Source organism: Mchenga conophoros, linkage group LG17, assembly GCF_057382185.1.
Source record: "Mchenga conophoros isolate Kocher_MC1m ecotype Shallow Benthic linkage group LG17, M_conophoros_male_GT1.1, whole genome shotgun sequence".
Classification (NCBI taxonomy): Eukaryota; Metazoa; Chordata; class Actinopteri; order Cichliformes; family Cichlidae; genus Mchenga; species Mchenga conophoros.
The window spans coordinates 30,771,120-30,791,290 of record NC_140542.1 but is presented as its reverse complement, the minus strand read 5'-3'; the positions used below and the strand labels follow the sequence as shown (position 1 = coordinate 30,791,290).

General features: G+C 40.3%; 1 protein-coding gene across 11 annotated transcripts in view; it reads left to right on the top strand.

The window, feature by feature from the left end:
* The window catches only part of wnk1b (WNK lysine deficient protein kinase 1b), a 97,115-nt gene that overhangs the window by 28,753 nt on the left and 48,191 nt on the right, over nt 1-20,171 (top strand). For all 11 annotated transcript variants that reach the window (XM_085252858.1, XM_085252859.1, XM_085252856.1 and 8 more), the window contains exon 3: nt 19,655-19,827. In XM_085252858.1, the coding sequence (XP_085108984.1) occupies nt 19,655-19,827 (173 nt within the window). The remainder of the gene's footprint in view (nt 1-19,654; nt 19,828-20,171) is intronic.

Here is a 20,171-nt window from a genome sequence, read left to right as displayed (position 1 = left end):
CATGTGAAAACAGAGAAGATGAGCCACAGTAATACTGTTGGATTGCCTGAACAGGCAGCTGCTCTGTTCTTTAGAGCAGTAGTGTTTTTAAAACCAGCCTTTGGATATGTAAACCAAAGAGCATCTCTGGTACTCTGCCGTGATAGAAGACTCTTGTCTATTTTTGGTCATTTTGGGCCACAACCAACACTTATCAATCAATTTATGCTGCTTTTATGCCACCGATTAAATGCTTTGAGATTTTATTTGAATAATTTATAAAAGCCAGTGGGAAAGGCCTGTGCTAATCAATTATGCATTTATGTAACTGCAGTTCATACATTGCACTACACATACACTAACTGATGATTATTGTAATCATACTTTCATATAAAAAAAAACCCCAAAACATAACCCCCCCACCCAACATGGCACACACAAAGAGCTACACACTTAAACACATGTACAAACTAGAGATGGACCGATCCGATATTACGTATCGGTATCGGTCCGATACTGACCTAAATTACTGGATCGGATATCGGAGAAAAATAAAAAATGTAATCCGATCCATTAAATATCACGAAAGCACCTCACAAAACTTGCAACACGCCGTAACTCGCCTCAGAACGTTAGCACGTCGGAGCAGTATGCATCACGTGATAGAGCGGCTGTGGCATGCGGGACCTGTCGGTGGTCTGGATAGCATTTGGAGCTTTGCTAGCAACCTGGCATTTCATCTCCGACAAAGTTATCCCCGAGAGAAGTAAAGCAAGTGTGTAAGTCCATCTCTGAATGTTTGTAAAGCATTCCCACGTTAAGCTTAACGAGCGACTGCCTCTTCTTGCTGCTACTTCAATCGTGAAACTGCTTAAATGATCAGCTGATCGGCTTTTCTGTTGCGAGTCCGTCTCTCATTTGTTTTTGGTCCACTTTGCGCCAGAAAGAGGAAACCAGCGGCTGAACAACAGCAGCACGTTTAAGCTTGATAAGCTGTTGTTACAATTTATTTAAATATTACTTTCTATGCCAGGATCTTTTTCTATGTAGCTGAGGCTGGTAACTGTGCAGGGGCGGATCTAGCAAAGTTTAGCCAGGGGGGCCGATAGGGCATTAACTGGGAAAAGGGGGCACAAAGACATACTTTTCTTTCTTATTCTCATTTAAAATGTCGAGCTTTTAATAAATAATTATCTGACACCCAAAGTTTTAATTTGATGTAAAATGAATAGAAGTCAATTACTGTATATAGTGATTAAGTCTAATATATATACCCTAGTAAGCTATAGTACTTTTTCCTTTGGGAAGGTACCATCTGTGCAGTCTGCAATTTTGTTGAAGAAAGATGTTGAATCTATTTAATATTTCTTGAAAAATAATTGATTTCTGTGCATTTTTTTTTCACACTGCATCAAATTAAGGTTGATTACGTCGATTAAGCATCATGAGGTGGAGCGTGAGGGGTGGTTCCCTATTTTTTTATTTTTTTATTTTTGTTGTTGCTGGGAGTTGGAACCCTATTAGTTAGGTTGCTTAATATTTACGCTAAGTACTCTTTAAAATACCAGAATAGGGAGGATGGTGTAGGTCTAAGTTTATTAGATTGATCAGTATTGCTGAACTATGAAATATTTTTTTTGTATACAGGTATAACAGAATAGCTTTAGTGTAGTTGTTGTTTTAAACTTGAGTATGAACTTGCAGACTTGCAAAATGCAGCAAGATATTTTAAAAAACAGTTTTGTTGATTAAAAAACACTATATCGGATTCATATCGGTATCGGCAGATATCCAAATTTATGATATCAGTATCGGTATCGGACATAAAAAAGTGGTATCGTGCCATCTCTAGTACAAACAGAGAGCACAATATGAGCATTCACACTCTGGCATGCTTGCAAACACACACATGCACCTACTCAAGGAGATAGATTGAGGGTCCCATTGAGCACAGAGGCCCGGGGTCAGATTTTAGGGTCAGCGTTTGGGTCACTTGACGTGTCTGTCGGGGGAGACTTTCAGAGTGATGAAGGACTGGCAGAGCCAGAAGACAAACACAGAGGAAAACGCAAAGAGCGTGAATCATATTTGACGATCTGTGCTGACTGTGAGCGCGCGCATGCCGATCCCTCATCAATTATCCTCATCACCATCTGACCCCGGAGTGGTTCGGGAAATGGTTTGGTTTTCAGTGACAGATGAGTCTGTGTTTTTGTGTTCGCTAATCCACGCTAGTCTGCTTCATCATTTGCATGTTCTGTTAAAACGGTTGATTCTCCGTGTTTTTGTGCATGTCCTGCTTCTGCTTTCTCATCTGCCTTTTTCTGTTTTAACAACACCATCTCTTCCTTCAGAGAGATTATGCATTCGGCTCATTCCCACAACACAAACCCGCCTGTTGGGATCGCCACCAGTGACGCCTATTGGGTAGATGCCTTGTGTATGATTGATACTAAATAAATAACTGACTGTTAATAAGCTCTCTTTCAGACATGTGAAGACCTGTCAGACACGTGTGCATTTGCACCTCAGGTTCTTCAGCGTTTGAAGAAGTATTTTTATGCTTATTGAAATAAACCTAGGTAATAACTATGTACCGTACAGAGTTTCAATAGCAGCTGTCAATAAATTATGTCAACACAGTAGGGGAAGGTTTAATGGTACAAGATTTATGCAGTTTGCTCATACTCCTCTGCATTGTTCATCGATCAAGTTTGCAGTCAACAAGTAATACTGCCACATGAAACCTGTGACTAATGTTGTTATCTAATGTAACTAGGAAGTTTTGCTTGGGCCCAGCTCTTCAGGTTTGGGGGTATGGTTCCCTCTACAGTCGCAGAAATAAGCTTTGAGTAGTAAAAATATCCTAAGAAGAAGCTTGAAATGTTCTAGATATCGCAATGTGTGGCACGTGTCGCTCCTCGGGTGGGACAGTGCGGCCGGACGAGGTTTTGCATTCCCTGCTCAGCGGGGGAACCATGACAGTAATGTTTCCAGATGGCGGGGGTTCAAGCAGCAAAGTAGGCCCACAAGTTTAATCCCCCGTACCCGTGATACACTAAGAGATCTGTTTATGGATGTCAGTATCTCTAGTCTGACATGATATTTTCACAAATGCCAGTTAAGTTCTTCATACAGTGAGACCATGTCTGAACATGTCTGAGACAAATGCGTGGGTGTTGGTCGGGTTTTTATCAGAAAAATTAATGATTTACTCTGGATTGCATGCCGCAACATTCACGAACAGCGATGCTGCTCCACGTGTCGGCACGGCACTTGTTACAGGCAGGTGTGGGGAGTCGTTTTGAAGTTATGGTTCCGATGGATCGTGTCTTGGCGCACACGTTTCCCTTCACCGGTCACCAGTCATCACATAAAGGGTCATATGTGTCGAAAAGCTGCTTGAACAGACAGCTTGTTATGGCCAAGCTGTCTTATCACAAACCAAATGGATTTATCAATGCAAACATTCTGGCTGTGCAGCACTTCCTTCAGCGTGCATCCATACATGTTATGTGTGCGCTGCACTGTGTATGAATTCATGTTTGGCTCTTGCTCTGTTTTTGCCCGACTGAAACTTTCTTACCTACTTTTTTCTCCTCTCTGACTTCAACCCTGTTTTTCTGACCTCTATTAAACCTCCAGCAGCTGATGTAACGTGTGTGTATGTGCGCACGCGCTCATGCTCTTTTGTTTTTATCTCAGCCAGCGAGTCTAGAAGAGGGATTTCTGTTGGCAGCGCGCTCCTATTGCTTTTCTGCTCATTCAGTTCGAGTATACGTAATCTAAATGGACCAAAAAATGCATATGTGATTAAAATACAGCAAAACATTTGTTTCCAATTTGCATGTTTTATATATGTATCTGGTCATTTTCACTTTATGTACGTAATTTACTTAATATTCTGTTACACTGTTAAGATTTTTATGATATATACTTTTACTTTTTACCACATTGTCATATATAATGAGTCTAATAAGCAGCACTTGGGTTTTCTTTAAATTCTTACAGTTATTTATGGCAGCCCATTCTTACATACCCCACCTGTTAAAGTAGTTAAAAGGACCAGGAAATAATGAGTTATACTCCTGCATACTGCTAGCCAATGAGTTCATAGCTGGCCAAGAAACAAAATGCAGTTGTTCAAATGCATTTTGCAAAGTCTTTTCAAGATATGGTCTCCTGCTTACCCCATATCATCTTCATAAATAAATACATCCATATTTTCTTGCTTTTTTGACTAGAATAGAGGAAAGAATAGACAAGAGGAGAATTAGTGCCTCTTACATCTTAATCCGACCCTTATTTCTATTTTAGGCTACAATTGTTCTACCCCAGGCTTGAAAATCATATTGTCATAGCTTATTGTTGTCATTGTTTCAAAGGAAGAAGGTTGGACATCTTACATACTGCGGAGAATTCAGGTTACAGACACAGTGAAAGTTTCTTTTACAGTTACAGCGCAGTGGTGATAAAAGCTGGTTTATTCTACAGCTCTTTGTAAAGCTAATTGTAGCCAGATGCATCTTATGATTAATTATAGTGTTTCCTTTCAGAGGCAGCAGAGCTGTACATTATTGTAATTATCCAGTTTCTCGCCACATAACAGAAGAGTCTGACAACCATCGCAGCAAAAAGAAGCAGCTGAAATAACAGGCTAACTTTTTTACTATAGGCTGAGACCTAAAGTGATTCATGAGATGCTCCTCTGGGATAATAAAGTAGTTAGTAAGGTGAAGTAAAATGTGTTGTCTTGGACAAAAAAAGGAAGCACTTCATTGCAAACACACTTGGAAATATAACAAGCTTTAGAGTTCATATTTGGTATGACCACCTTTATTCTTCAACTTAGCCTGAACTCTCTTAGGTAAACTTTGTCATTTCTTTAAGTAGTCTTCAGGAATAGTTCTCTAGGCTTCTTCGTGAAGGACATTCAAAGCTCTTCTTTGTGTGTTTGTTGCCTTTTGTGCCGTTCTCTGTCAGCATGATCCCCTGCGTCCATAATATTGAGCTCCAGGCTCTGAGACTAATCTATGACTGACATTTTTCCATTATGTGTTTTTCTATCCAGATATGCTTTAAACTGCAGTGTTTGGAATCATTGTTCTACTAATCAATAAAGCTGTTTGCAATCACATATTTTCCAGAACTTGTTGCATTGTGGTTGAAAACCCAAAACTACTTTGCTGCATTCATAATTACACCGATTTTGACAGGATCCCCAACACCGCTGGCTAAAATACAGCTCCACCCATGACAGATGGCTGTAAAAATGCCATGTTGTAGCTCTATCCTGACCTCCTCCATACATATTGATGACAATTAGAACGAGTGATCACTCCATAGGACCTGTTGCCACAGATTTTCAATCCTGTTCTTGTGTAATGTACAAAGCTCAGCGTTTCTTAGTGTGTCCTTTCCTTAAGAATGGCTCCTTGACAGCCACCTTCCATTCAGGCTCCAGTAAGGAAATCAACCAAAGGACCAGATCCACCTCTCATGTCCTGTATCAGGTCTTTGTTGGACCCCCCCCCCCCCCCCCCCCCCCTACTTTTTAAGGATATGACTTTCATGTCCTTAGGAAGTAGGCATCATGCAATATATATAGTTGTTTTTAGTCCTGACAACTCTTCTTTTGTTCTCCAGTTGTACAGTTTCCTCAAATTTTTAAAGAGCAAACTGCACATCATGTAGCAATATGTCAAGTTTTCAGCTAATAGCGCTCTATCATTCTCCGAGCACTATTATGTGTGGTTCTAGACTTGAACACTAGCATCAAATAACAGTATTTTATTATTTATTTTATTACTTTATTGTATTTTAGATTCTTCCACCAGTTTGAGTCCCTTCTTTGCTCCAGTTCACTTGAATCGGGGTCAGTTTGTACTGCAATGTTAGTGATACTTACAGGTTACATGCACTATGTTGTTCATAGTCTGGCTGTGGAAATTTGGAAAAGAACAGTTAGGATCATTATATTGGTAAAAACCTTCTCAACCTTCTTAATTCGAATTTAAAAATACATTAAGAGCTTGCTCTGGGCTTCAGAGGGGAAAAAAGGAAACATTTCCAGCTTTAAAAATGAAGCTATTTCATGCCTCATTATTTTAAACAATGTTAGCCTGAGCAGAGGTAAGAACTACTGATTCTGGCTGTCGCTCTATGAATTAACCTTTTGATTTTTCTCCTTTTGCAAAAGTGTCTTTGTTAAACTTTTAATCGGGGTTATCTTGGTATAAGAGTTCACTTTAGGAAAAGTTTGTTATATTGTGTGCGAATTTTTGTAGTAGTCTCATTACGAGGCCTCGTTGCCATTATTACTCTTATCTATCCCGAGAATGAGACTCATTATGAAGTTATACAAGTTTGCTTTTGTCTCAATTGACAGCTCATTATATGCACATCTTCCCTCCCACTCTTCTCATCTCTGCAAATCCAGCATGTCCTCTCGTTCTTTCCTGTTATTATCTTCCCTTCTTCCTACTTCTCCTCATTCTCTTCTCTTGATCATCCTTAAAACCTCCGTCTCCTCCTCCCGCTTTTCTCTCCTCTTCCGTTCCTCATCTCCTCTTCTGCTCTGCTCCCATCAGCCCTCCTTCTCTATACTCCGCCCCCTTTTCTTTCCCTTTAATTTCCCCATTCCTCTCTACATCTTAGCACTTTTGAATGCCTTCCCACTACTCTGTCGTCTAATTCTTGCTAAATAACAACCGAATCGAAACCAGAAAAACAGTGTTTTCATGCATCAACAACATCAGCGGCACAGCCCTCATTTTGCTTGACAAAGGCAGCGTGTTTTTCTAGTTGATGTAAGCGTTAGATTGACTCAGGCCTTGTGACATTGACATCTCTGTCTCTCACTGAGGCTTTAGAGAGACAGACAGGCACCTCTGCAGTAACCCTACACCATGAGTGTGTGTTTGTGTGTGCGCACATTCACACAGTTATTGCATCATTGTCATATAATCCAGTCTCCATTTCTGCCTCTCTAGACTTTTCTCCATCTCTCGCATCTTTTGTTTTCACAGTTGGCTGGATTGTAGCTGTCAAGGAAAGCGCAGTGTTTTTGAAATCTTTTATTTATTTTGGACTTCACAGTCTTGTCCAATTTCCTTGTTCCCTGAGAAACGTTATTATCCCAAACGTGTACAAACGCTGTTTTTCACTGTATGGAATATCTCTGCATTGTGTGTTGTCCCAACAGGAAACACTTCAGAGGACAAATATGCCCATTTCCTCTTCCTGTAACCTCACTTCCATCCTTGCTTCTGCTGTCACGCCTCTTCCTCGCTGCCTGCTTTGTTTGTCGTGTGTGCTCGTTTTCAGCGCGTTTGCATCTATAAACCTATAAAAGGAAAGGGTGCGAAAAGTCAAGAAAGATGGATGTCTTCTTAAACATTCACGTGTGTTTAAATCAGTTTGATTCAAATCAAACGTCTGCGTGTGTGCATCTCAGAGGGCTACTTGAAGAAAGTACAAGGAAAAACTAGGCTAATGTCTTGTAAGACCGTGCACTTTGGCAGTAACGGACTCACATCTGGAACAAATTAACCCTAAAACCTGCATGTAACAAAACCACAGTCACTCGTCAGACAGGCCCACAGAGAAACGCACATAAACACACACACACATGCACGCACGCATAAACATGAACACTTGGCTGCAGATCATACTGGATCTCGTCCAGTTGTCTCTCACAGATTACTTCAGTTTTTATTGCATGGCTCTATCGGTAGCCTGTATCTGTTCAACTTCTCTGGTTACCCCGGTCAAGGATGGAGCCTAAATGGGTTGCTCTGCCTCGCTTTAACCAACCAGCTGCAAAGGAAATATGGGCCATTGCTAAGTGAGGAAAAGGACAGAAAAGGGGGGGAAATGCAGATGTTCTTTTGCATTCACTTCCACTTCCAGCCATTTCTTTTGTCTCATTTCCTCACATCTCTTTTCCCACTCTCTTTCTGTGTTTACATGAGCTAATCCTCCTTTTATGTTTATTGTATAGAAGAGAGTTGTGAAGTGGTGTGTGTGTGTGTGTGTGTGAGTGCGTTTGTGTATTTATGCACACATGCATATGGTTTCTTCTCCGGCTGTGCATTTCCTTTAGTAGTTCTTTGTGTGCATGTGTGCGCCTTCAGTGTTTCTGTTAATCTGTTGACAGCCTTGCAGGCTTGTGGAGGAGTCTGAAACGGCACAAGCGCACAAACACATCATTGACATAGTGTGTAGTGTCCTACGAGTCGGTGTGCGTTTGTGCTACAGCAACACTATATTCATGTAAACACCCTGTTGGTTCCTCTGACTAAAGTGGTTGTTAGACTGACAGAGCATAAATACTGAGCTCTTTAAATATTCAGCACACAGTTTTAAGTACACGCTTTTATTCTCCTCTCTGTTTGTGACCTAAAATTATGATTTATGTAAAAACAAAACAACTAGGATGCTTCTTAAAAAAATAAGGGGAGCCCACGAAAGTAGAAGATAGTATCAGGTCATCCAAGTGGCCTGTTGGTGCATGGCACCAGTGTGATTCCAGTACTATCCTACAGTCAGTTTGTGTCAGTGAAAAGGAAAAATCTGTAAAAAAATCTAAAATCTAGAAATTCTAAAGTAACAAAGAGGTTAACATGGCAAACCTTGAAGAGGTTGTCATCATATTAAGTCAAAAAATATTACCTAAAATATTGCTTTCATCTTTGTCTTTGATCATTGTTTGCCAGGCGTCAGTAGAAGTGCTTGATGCTGTATGGCAGATAAATTGTAATAATTCCTGACTGGAGGTACTTATACTTCTGCAGTTTCCAAGGGTGTGCATGAAGAATATGCTTTACTCATTAAAAACATCAATTCTGACATTACATTTGCAATAAAAAATAGAAAAATGTCAAGTAGTCGTGAACTAGATAAGTTAATACTTAAAAAAGATTGAAATACATAGCTTAAAGAAATAAATAGTCAGTTGAAAGAAACAGGTAAATGTTTAGTGGACCTGTTAGGCTTTTTCTTATTTTTTTTTAGCATAGTCCAAGTCTGCGTAGCTACAGTCATTTAAAAAAGACAAATTTAAAAGCAGTCTATGTAGTCCTGTGAAAAAAGTATGCTCGATTTAATAGCTTGTGGAACCAACTTTAGCAGCAATAACCTGAAGTAATCATTATATGTATGATACCCTTCCACCACAATGCTTTTCACTTGTATGATGTGTTTGTGCTGAGGTGCTGTGTTTGATTTTTCCCAAAAAATCTGTCCATTATAGCAGCGGTCCCCAACCCCCGGGCGTCCGTGAGTCGTTTGGTACCGGGCCGCGAGAGTTGAGGCTCAGGTGTGAAATGTATGGTTTTCATGGTTTTTATCAGTTTTCAGCGTTATTTTGTTATCGTTTTTATCGTTAACTCGGTTTTCCTGGGTCTTTTCATGTGTGTTATGAATAAATCTTCTTTTTTTCGGTACCGGTACTAGTTTTATTTAGTTGTATTTATCCGCGACACCTTAAAGGCCGGTCCGTGAAAATATTGTCGGGCATAAACCGGTGCGTGGCGCAAAAAAGGTTGGGGACCGCTGCATTATAGCAAAACATCTCCATTTTGGCCTCATCTCTCTAAAGGACATTAATCTAAAGGTTTGTTCAGATGCAAACCCTTTGACACACTTTATGACTGAAAAGTGGCCTCTTAATATACTGGCCTGCATAAGACAAACATAATCAGAAAATAAGCACTAAGAAAAGTACATTTATCTTAACAAAAGCCTTCCAAACAAGATATACTTCTTTAGTCTTTTTCTAATCGTATGATTTAAATTGTGCTGTTTAAAGTTATTTCAAATTATATCATATGAGCACATGTCAAACATGATAGTTAGTGTTTCTACAGAGACCAGTAGAGCAAAGTCAGAAATCTTGTCTTTGAAGAAAATAAATCTAGCTAAGTTTTTGCAGGCTTCCATTGGACTCTATTACATCTTATAAGTTGTGGCAATGTCATACTGTACTTGCTCACTTTCTAAATAAAGGAACTTTTTTTTAAACTACATTATTTTCTAGCTGAATGCCTTAATAGGCCATCCTTTTTGTTTACTGCAGTGCGTTAAGACACACAAAGTGCTGTCATGTGATTGGATGCTGATGGCTGCTGATCTTTAAAGTGAAACTGGAGAAGTCCTGAAGTTCAGCTTAGGCATTAATAGTGGAGGCCTAGTTTTAATGGCGTGTAAAGTGATAGTCCTCACAGATTATGTCACAGATTTTTTTCTGGGACAGTCTGAGTCCCTTCTCTAACGCTGACCCCAACCCTTCTGTTATTATCGGCTACTGCGGCCACGGCGTAATGTGTCATTTACATGTTATAGAATTGAGGAATGGCACACACCAACGTACACAGCATATAAACACACAGACATGGATATTAGGTTTCTTGTAATGAACTCCTGCCGGTAGCATCTGTTGGTATTTTAGTCGGATTTAAAAGGGATTTTATTCATGATCCTTCCACAGTACATTCACTACTGGAACTTTAACATTATGCACTCCATACTGTACAGTAACGCCACTGTTTTGCACATGTCTCACTCTGTATATTTTATTTTATATATTTTATTTATTGTTTACTCTATTTAATTTGTAAAATATGTGTACACACACACACACACACACACACACACACACACACGTAGAAAAATATTTAGTATACACATCCAGAAATGCATATACTATTATATATTGTACATATATTTATTAGTTTCAGATGTAGCCATTCTTGTATTTTGCTTGTTTACATTATTGTATTTTGCACAACTCTGTTGCTTGTGAAGCTCGCACACAAGAATTTCACTCACATGTGCTGTACCAATGTACCTGCACATGTGATGTGACAATAAAAGTGATTTGATTTGGTATATGGGATGTTTCCTCTTTCTTTAAAACTTCAGAGACTTTCACAGAAGCGCATGCTTTTGTTTTTTTCCCCAACTCATTCAGTTGAAGGGACATTAAATAAGATTTAAAGGTCTGAGGAGTATACACTTCAGGATCATTTCCATTCTGTCTCATCTGTTTATGATGTGTTAACATGCAGGTGGATTTCTGCTATATTAAGACTACTGCCTTTTAAACAGAAATATCCTATCGCTATATACACACAAATGCAACATACACATGCACACAAATAGGTAGAAAAGAGGCATGGGCTTCAAAAGCATTGTGACGTTCACGTCATACAGTACTGCTACACGAACACAAGTGATTATGCACACTTGATCTGGCAAACTCATTTCAATGGCACAGAGGATCTATTATGCTGAATTAATAAAGTAGCTTTGCATGATATTAGTTACAAAAAATCCACTTTTTAACAGATATCCTACTATGCAGACCCCCACTTCATTCTCTGAAACAACAGAATTTAGCTTTTGTCTCTTTAGCAGCGTCTTCTATCCGTAAAAGCCTGCTTCTTTTTGATTGGTCAGCTTTGGGAAACCTGCTGAGGGGCAGCACTTAGTGTTTGGGAACTGTACTGTCTGTGCTGTATTGGTGTGCTTTGCCTAGAAGAGACGACGATGTAAAAAAGTAGAACATTTTTAAGACTGAATATTATTTAGAGCGCGTAAAAGTTTATAAATATTCAAAGACTGTTCGGTGTTTTCAAGGGAGACAGGATTCTGAACTTTGAACTCTCAGTACAGACTGCTTGTGTAGAATTAATTGGACCACCGCATACTAAACTAATTACGAAATTAAAGGGAGCTTAAAATCTTCATATTTCAATTCCGTTTCCTTGAGTCTTCAACTCACGAACGGATGACACAAATTAAAAGAAAGTAAAAAGCAAGCGATTTATTACAGCTAATGAAAATAAACATCTAAACCAAACAACAGCTTGTTCCCTACAGCAAAGCTACTGTTTTCTTTCTTAATTCAAAACCCTTCCGTTGTGGCCAGCGGTAACCTTTCCACTGTATCCCCCTATTTTTATTATTATTTTTTTCATGTGACTTCACTGGATCTGTGTTTATGGTTTGAACAACAAAGGAACCCATTGTTGGTTGCTAATCATTTCATTTAAAACTATATTCAATGAATGCAGCTTTATAAGAGTCCTGCTTTATGCCTGTTGGCATTAGTGCGGTATTAGACTGTAAGCTTTGTTGTAAGAAATCATGTCCTGTAACTTGAGCATGTTCAAAGGGCGATGAATTGTGCCTCGCTCTTTGTTTTTAAGGCAGTCGAAATGCTGAATATCATTATTTATATCCTGTTTGGTCATCATGAAGCTGGCGTGTCAAAGTTTTACTCATTAGCTCCTGGAATTGGGATTATTCCAGGTATAATGAGATTCTTTGTTCATGGCATGCTGTTGCAGATTAACACTTTAGAGCGAAGAACTTTACACCAGAAGTTCCGCTCGTTATCCTCAGATTTCCTCTCATTAGCCTTGGATCAAGATTGGATCAAGTGACTGAATCGTAGAGGCTGATGTCAGAAGGGGGGCCGTATTTAAAACCCATCCTGCTCTTAATCTGAGGGAATGTGTGAATGGAAAATGTGTAGGATAGTAAGGGAGTAAAAAAAAATTGCCAAGGAAAAACACTGAGGAGACAGAGCAGGGGAGGGGAGATGAAGCATGACCAACAGAGCAAAGGGTAATGACTACACTGGCAGAGTGTGTGTGTGTGTGTGTGTGTGTGTGTGTGTGTGTGTGTGTGTGTGTGTGTGTGTGTGTGTGTGTGTGTGTGTGTGTGCCTGGCTGCACAGTGTACACCAACACAAAGAGTTGGGACAATAGTGCACAGTGAGTGGCAGGATGAGATGGCACCTATTGTTAACATTCATGAGCATACAGCATAGGCACACAGCCGGAGGTCCCATGAATGGGTCTGTTTGTCTACGAATGAGATAAAGGAAAAAAAAAACCCCCAGAACATCAGTGTGTGTTCCACCTGTAGGAGAAGGTAAACCGAACCATCATAAATCCCATAAATAACATTTCGCCCAGCAGAATATGTTCAGCGAACATCATGTATCTCACCTCATTTTCTGCTGAACCCACTGCTTCTGCTGCACCTAGATAGCATTACAATACACACACGTGCACACATGGCCCTGGTTACTGCAACACGTAGAGTGGTGATTGAGGGGAAACCAAAAACCACCGTAATATGAGGAAGGGAAGGGGGTCTCCGAGTGAGCCGAGCAAAAGCCGAGTGAGAGACCACAGCATAACGCAAAGACAGGCGCTGTTTAGGTGTGAATGCCTTTTTGAAATGATCAGTCAGTCCCGACTTTCTCTGCCTTCTGTTTCGTCTCGTTTCATCCATTCTTATTCACAACAGATGCTCGTTCTCTGTTCCGCTCTCTCTCTCGCGCTCTCTTTTGCTGGCTAACCATAACAAGCTGTGGTAAAGGTCTTGGCGAGGTTTGGTTTGTGTGCCTAAGTGAGGCATGTGTGGGCCTTTGTGCACTCTTGTTTATTAGATGTGTAGGCGCGTGAGGGTATAATGGGGGTGGTGGGGGTATTCTTTGCAGGAGAATGTTTCCAGACTGTGGGGGGTCTTAATGGAACGTACCGGCTCTTTTTCACGCACACACGATGAGGTCTTTAAAGTATCTAGACACAAACCAGCTCATTCACTCAGCTAAGGGGTAATTAGGATTTACATGTCCTTGTTTTCCTTTCTCGAGTTGCAACTTTCTTCAAAATTCGGGTCAGGACTCTTAAGGTTTATTAGAAGAAATTCGAATGGGGTCAGCAACTCAGTCTGGCAGATTTGGATCAAAAGTTTATTGCACGGTTAGGCTGCTTGAAGGGATTGCACGATTATAGCAAAAACACGATACTGTGTCGTGATAGAATTTGTTTTAGTGAAAGCTTTTCTGTCGACATTAACCTGGGATGAGGCTGGATAGCTGCATGTAGCACACAACAGGAAACGGTGCACTTTAGTTGCGATCGCACCTCTGGGAATGTGATTTAGGTGAACCTGGGTAGTTTATGCAGGATGCAGGACACACAGCGCCGGGGGCGTATTAGCTGTTCGCACATCAATGCATTCCACCATCACACTGATTTTTATGAGGAGGCTGGCAGGTTAAAGACTGCTTAATGTATAATCCAATCATTTGCATTCTCACGTGTATCAGGTAATGCCAAGAAATGTCCAGGCTTGAAGTTCCGATATCGAAATTGCTTAGTACTCACCACTTTTGACATGGATGCATCATCTGGTTTTAAAACAAAACATCTGTTAATGTTTTTAGCAGCATAAACTGGATCTAAGCACTCTATTTCTCCGTATCTTGGACCCAAAGCCTACAGGAATCTGCCAATTTGCTCGTCATCGCAATATTTGGAACATAACTCTCAGGGTTCATTTGGCACGCCGTGCAAAATCCCCTTTTTCTTTTAGTGTTTTAGTTTTTTTGGTCTTATTTTGCAACATTAAACTGGTGTAATATTTGATATTCACTCAGTGAACATCAGTATACCATTGATAAAATCCTAACCATGTATAATAATGTACTTTTTCATTTTACAGTTGCATCTTTATCATTTTGCTGATGAATTCTACATTTTCCTGTAGTTTTCTACAGAAATGAGGGTTTCCTGTGATTACAGAGAGGTTGATTGGACAGTCTTGTGCCCTGTCTGTTTTAGTTTTTGAAAGCATTGCTGGCCACTCACAAGCGCACACCATAAACGCACACACACTAAAAATCTTGGTGTCCTGCAGGTATTTTTCCTCTGAATCAGGAACAGATTTTTCTTTAAATCACTGGGAAATACCCTGATCTCAATTCCCTGTAACACCTGGTAGGATCAGAAACTTTAACAGATATGTAACAAGTCTTGGCTGGTGAAACAGTTGAAGTTCCTGATGGTTTAGCATTTTCCCAACCAATTAAACTGTCAGAACAGTGTCTTTCCCTTCTTTTCCTTATGTTTGTGTCCTTTTCATTAAAAAGAAAAACTTAATAAAATTGCTGTTATATAATGTAAAGCCTGAGAAACAGTTCTCATCACGTAATCGTGTAATCATTTACGCTATATTTAGGCATCTGTTGTCCCCATGGGGATTAGCCACTTAAACAATATCCTGTAAGTTTGAAGAAGATACCACAAATTTACGACAAAGTCACGTCGTGCTTTCCTGGCTTTCGCGTTGTTTTCTTGTTCGGTCCATCTGGTGCTGCGGGTGTTGATCTCCTGTCGGGGTGCAACAGACCAGAGAGGAGCATATCACATGATCATAGTGTTAAAGCACAGAGGGATGTCCAGGCTAAATTAGCCGATCAGAGGGTATCAGCTTGCAGCATCTCTGCAGGAAACTGCTTAATACTGTAACACTGCAGGTTGTGTTTCTGCCAGCCTGTCTGGACTGCCTTGGCTGTATGTGAGTGCATGTGCTGTGCAAATAGGGCAGGCATACTTAGTGCTGTCACCTTATGCAGGGATGTGTATACGTGGCTTCTTTCAAGTTGTCAGATAGGCTAAGGGAACACAGTAAGATTACAATGCAGGGATTAGAGGGTGAGAAGTCCTTATGTTAAAAAGACCTGTACGTGTGTGTGTGTGTGTGAGTGTCAGATAAGAGGCTGCTGATTCCAGCGTGGAGGCGTGTCTCGCTTAAATGCGCGTGTATGAGAATGAGAGAGAGAGATGTGGGTTTGAATGAAAAGTGAGGATATTTTTGAGTCTGACAAACTCGAGTCTCATGATGTTTTGAAGCATGGAGAGAAAAGAAGGGATAAAGAGAGAGAGAGGGAGAGAGAAAACATCCATCCCCAACAACGTGACTAATGTGTCCCGGATCAAATTTATTCCTTAAATACCCGCATCCTACCACCAGCTTTGTTTTATTTTAAACGTGCTCTTCTTTTAGATATAAATCCACTGTCTCTGAGTAGAGTGCTGGAGCCACTACTACTATGTGCATCAGAGATGTGTGTGTGTGTGTCCATTTATACACTAGAACGAAGAAGGAAACATTAATAATGGATTAGCAGCCCCATTAGACGTGCTGTCTGCTTTCTCAGGCCCATGTCTGTGGACACAAATGCGCACACATGCACTTGTGTTTTCATTACTTGAGAGAACATCGTGTTGACTTGGATGCATTTCCTGCAGACTAACTGTAACAATAACCATAGCGCCCTAAACCTGACCTTGAACCAAATCTTCACCTTATGCAGCACATGTTACATGTAACACACTTGCTTATAATCTGACTGTTTTTGCACATTTACTCGTGAGAAATGCGAGTACACACACAGTGAGTGCATGAATGAGTGATTAAGTCAACGACTGAGTAAATCTTCTAATGTCCAGAGGGAGGTGTCTTAGGAGAGATATGAGTGGTCAGGGTCTTTTCTAAGTGCTGCTGGGAAATGGAATGCTGGCTTCCAGGCAGTCAGGTGACCTACGGCCATGGTGAGCGTGGAGTCATGTGATCATAATAGGAAAGAGATAATAGAAGAGCGAGGGGGTACAGTCAGCACTCACATGGATGTTTTGTGTGTCGATTGCTAATGGGCTATCGCTGGGCAAATGGTTGCTGCAGGATAAAGGGATAAGATGTTACAGGCCATAAAACACTCACACCCTCCCTGACACACATTAATGCACTTCAGAAACACACTAAACCTTTCCGACATCCCCCTCTCCTCTCTCTCTCTCTCACTCTCGAAGTCATATGATATAGATGAGGCCCTGGGTTATACAATATGACAGTATGAGATCATCACCTCAGAGATTGTCCTAATCTCTGAAGGAGCTCACAAGATTTTCTAATAGCTTTATAACATTTCCGAACGCTTGCTCATTGTGACCGAGCAGCGCCGAACTGTTTGAGCGGCTGTTTGTTTGTCAAAGCTAGTGGTCTAAACGGTGATAGTTTTTTTTATTTCTTTATGAAAAATATTCCCATGTACACACAATTTAACTGACTTCAGAACTACAATCATTATAAAATAAACTACTACTCAAACTGGGGGTTTAGTAGTCGTGTTATTGAGAAATTCATTTAAGAACCTGAAGGTACCGCAAGTGGAGATTTATTCTTTTAGAAACACACAAAAGGAACGAAGAAAATTCCCCCTCACATTTACACACAAGTGCTTGAAATGATCAAATATTGCATAAAAGGTATTTTTATGGTGATTTAACATCATAAAATCTAAATTAGTTTATCTAAAATACCATACAGCACTTCTTTTTCTACTTATTGGATTTAAAAGTTTCCATCTGTTCACTTAAATTTTCAGGAATTTTTCCGGTGGCCACTGTGTCCAAGGTTTTTGGGGTGGTTTGTGGGGCTGTTATCAAATCAGACTGTGTACTGAAGCTTTAAAACCATTTGAATGATTGATGGCAAGTGTCTCGTCTGTCTCAGATGATTTTGCTAATGCACTGGATGTTTTGTGTTGGGTCGGATTCATATTCAAATAGAGGACTAAAATAAAACAATACAAAGCTTAGAAAAAAAGAAGAGCAGATTAACAGCATTTTATGAAAGACAGCGTTGATGTTTTGGACTGAAAAAATAAAAGAGTTGAATGATGTGCCCTCATTGGACCTCTTTTTAAAAAGTGGTTGCCTTGGCGATAATCCCTGTAACATTATGGGAGTAGGTGTCTAAGCTCTGACGTCTATAGCCTCTAAACCACTGCCGTTTCTTATATTTTTAGACTGTATACTGTGGTGTCTGCACCTCGATGGAGACGCAGCCCCGTGTGTCAATCCTGCTGCTCTTTCTGTGCTCATCTGTAAACCAATCTGTCAGTTCACTTTCCCATAATTTCATCCTCTAAAAGGGTCACCGACGTTATGAAACGACCTGGATGTGTCACGACTTTCTGTCAAAGCACGAATTTCTGTTTGTCCCACGTTAATTGGAGCACCTCTTTCATATTTGTTTTAATCCTTTTCCCAAATCTGGCTCAACTTGCTTGTAACTGCCAGACTTAATAATTTAGAGAAATTTAGACTTTTTTGGGCCTAAATCCTGTGAGTACTGAGATGTCGTCACCTTATTTTATCGTCGTCAGGCAGCCGTGATTTTGTTTATTTTTGGGGAGCGATGTGCTGAATGTGTCAAATATGGTTAGACACAGAGCTGGTGAAGAGCGGTTCAAAACACATGCAGACAAAAGCAAATAATCACACAGATATTAAGCTTACCATTAGACATTCCCACTAAAATTGATAAACAAGCCTAGCACAATTTACTAAATAATATACTCCTTTAAATTGCAACAATTTAGTTTAGTTTTATTTTGTGAATATGGATTTGGCACTTTCTGTGGTGAGGTGAAAACCCTAGCAGTCAGACGATCCTCTATGAGCAATGATTTGGTGACAGTGGGGTGGAAGAACTCCCTTTTAACAGGAAGTGACCTCCAGGATGACAGGAAGAGCCCAAAGAAGACAATAACAACAAAAAGACAGCACAGAGTGATCGTTCACTTGTTTATTAGTAAACTACTTAGGATTTTCCTGACATATTTGTCAGTATACAAACGCACAAACGCGGGCATGCTTAAAGATTTTTACAGCAGGTCCCCTGCTAACATTGACTTTTGCGTTTTTATTGAGGTATCAGTGGTTGAGCTGGAATTCCTGTTAAAATGTGTGGAGGATGTTTCTGAGAAGCCAGTATTCCACAGGAGGGAGGAATGCAGACTGTGGCTTTTTTTTTTCCTCAGCTTGTTTTGGTCAACCTCCTACTGGGAGGCTGCTACCACTTCAGGTAAAGACAGCTGAAGCTTGGTGCAAGCGCTGGAGACTGCAATTCCCATTGAGAATAACAATGATGACGTAGGTGGTGGAAGCCGAGGATTTGATGTGTGTTCATTATCAAGAAGCCATTTACTGCAGCAGTTGAGTCCATTTTCACTTAGATAGCGATCGGGGGGGGGTTAGCGTCTTATGATTTTCTGGTTCTGGGTTTTCAGACAATGAACTTCTCTTTAAATCATCCTCTAACCCTAACAGTTTTATATTTCCCAATAAAATAGTCACCCGAGTAGCTTGTCAATTGGTTGAACACTGACTAATTTTGTAAATGTAGGACTGCTGGCAAAATTTCATGAACACATAAATGCAACACAGGTGTGAATATTAGCCTTTGGTTTGAAACAGAGTGCTTCACCAATAAATATCGCACAGCTCAGGTCAAAAGAAGATCGAGTGTGGAGCTGTTCATCACTCTGTCTAATGGATTTTTGTGGAGTCTTTGAGTTAAGATGAAAGGACACTTCTCTTTTATCCCTGTCCTTTACTAGTGTAATGCAGAAAGGTTTTCGGATAGTATCAGGTTTCCCCCCCGTTTCATCTGCACTTGTATTTCAGTACAGTATGTTCAGCTGCTGTTCATCAGTGTAAAAGATTATTGTTATCAGTTTCTCTGAGCTTATATGGAGTCATGTTTCATAGGAATTGTCATTCTCCTCCCCTCCCATTTTCGTTTCTGCGTAATCTCTTTGTTCTCTTCTGATTAGCTCTCCTCTCCAGCCCTCGAGCCTCTTCCTGACTTGATTTGATTGTAATTGCACATGCTGTAATAATGTTGTACTACTGACACAGCATTAATTTAGGAAAAACATTCCCTCCCTTCTGATTCACGTTGTAACGTTTCTCTCGGTTTTTGTGTACACGTGACCAAGTTTCCCTTTCTGTCCCGTTTGCAGGATCGTAAACTGTCCAAGTCCGAGCGTCAGCGGTTCAAAGAGGAGGCCGGCATGCTGAAGGGTCTCCAGCATCCTAACATTGTCCGCTTCTATGACTCCTGGGAGGGTCCCTGCAAAGGAAAGAAATGCATCGTTCTCGTCACTGAGCTCATGACATCTGGCACGCTAAAAACGTGAGTATATGAGGGATAGAATTTTAAGATTAAGAAGCTGTGCAGGAATCTTCTGAGAAGCCAAATATTAGGACACCAGACCCATGTGCATGAACTGAAAACTATAGCTGTGACTGAAAGGTGTGAACTGCGTGATGTTAACACCCACACTTACAGTAGAGTCCATTCTGACATTTTTCTCTTGAAGAGCACTGTCAGCACAGATGATGACTCACCTCCAGTCTTTCATTGAAATGTAAAACACACACGTGTCGTCCTCTTTGCTATTAAACTAATCTGCAGTCTTTCTCTCTTTTCATATGTTCAAATGGCCTTTCACAGTACTGTTAAAAGCACCTCACATC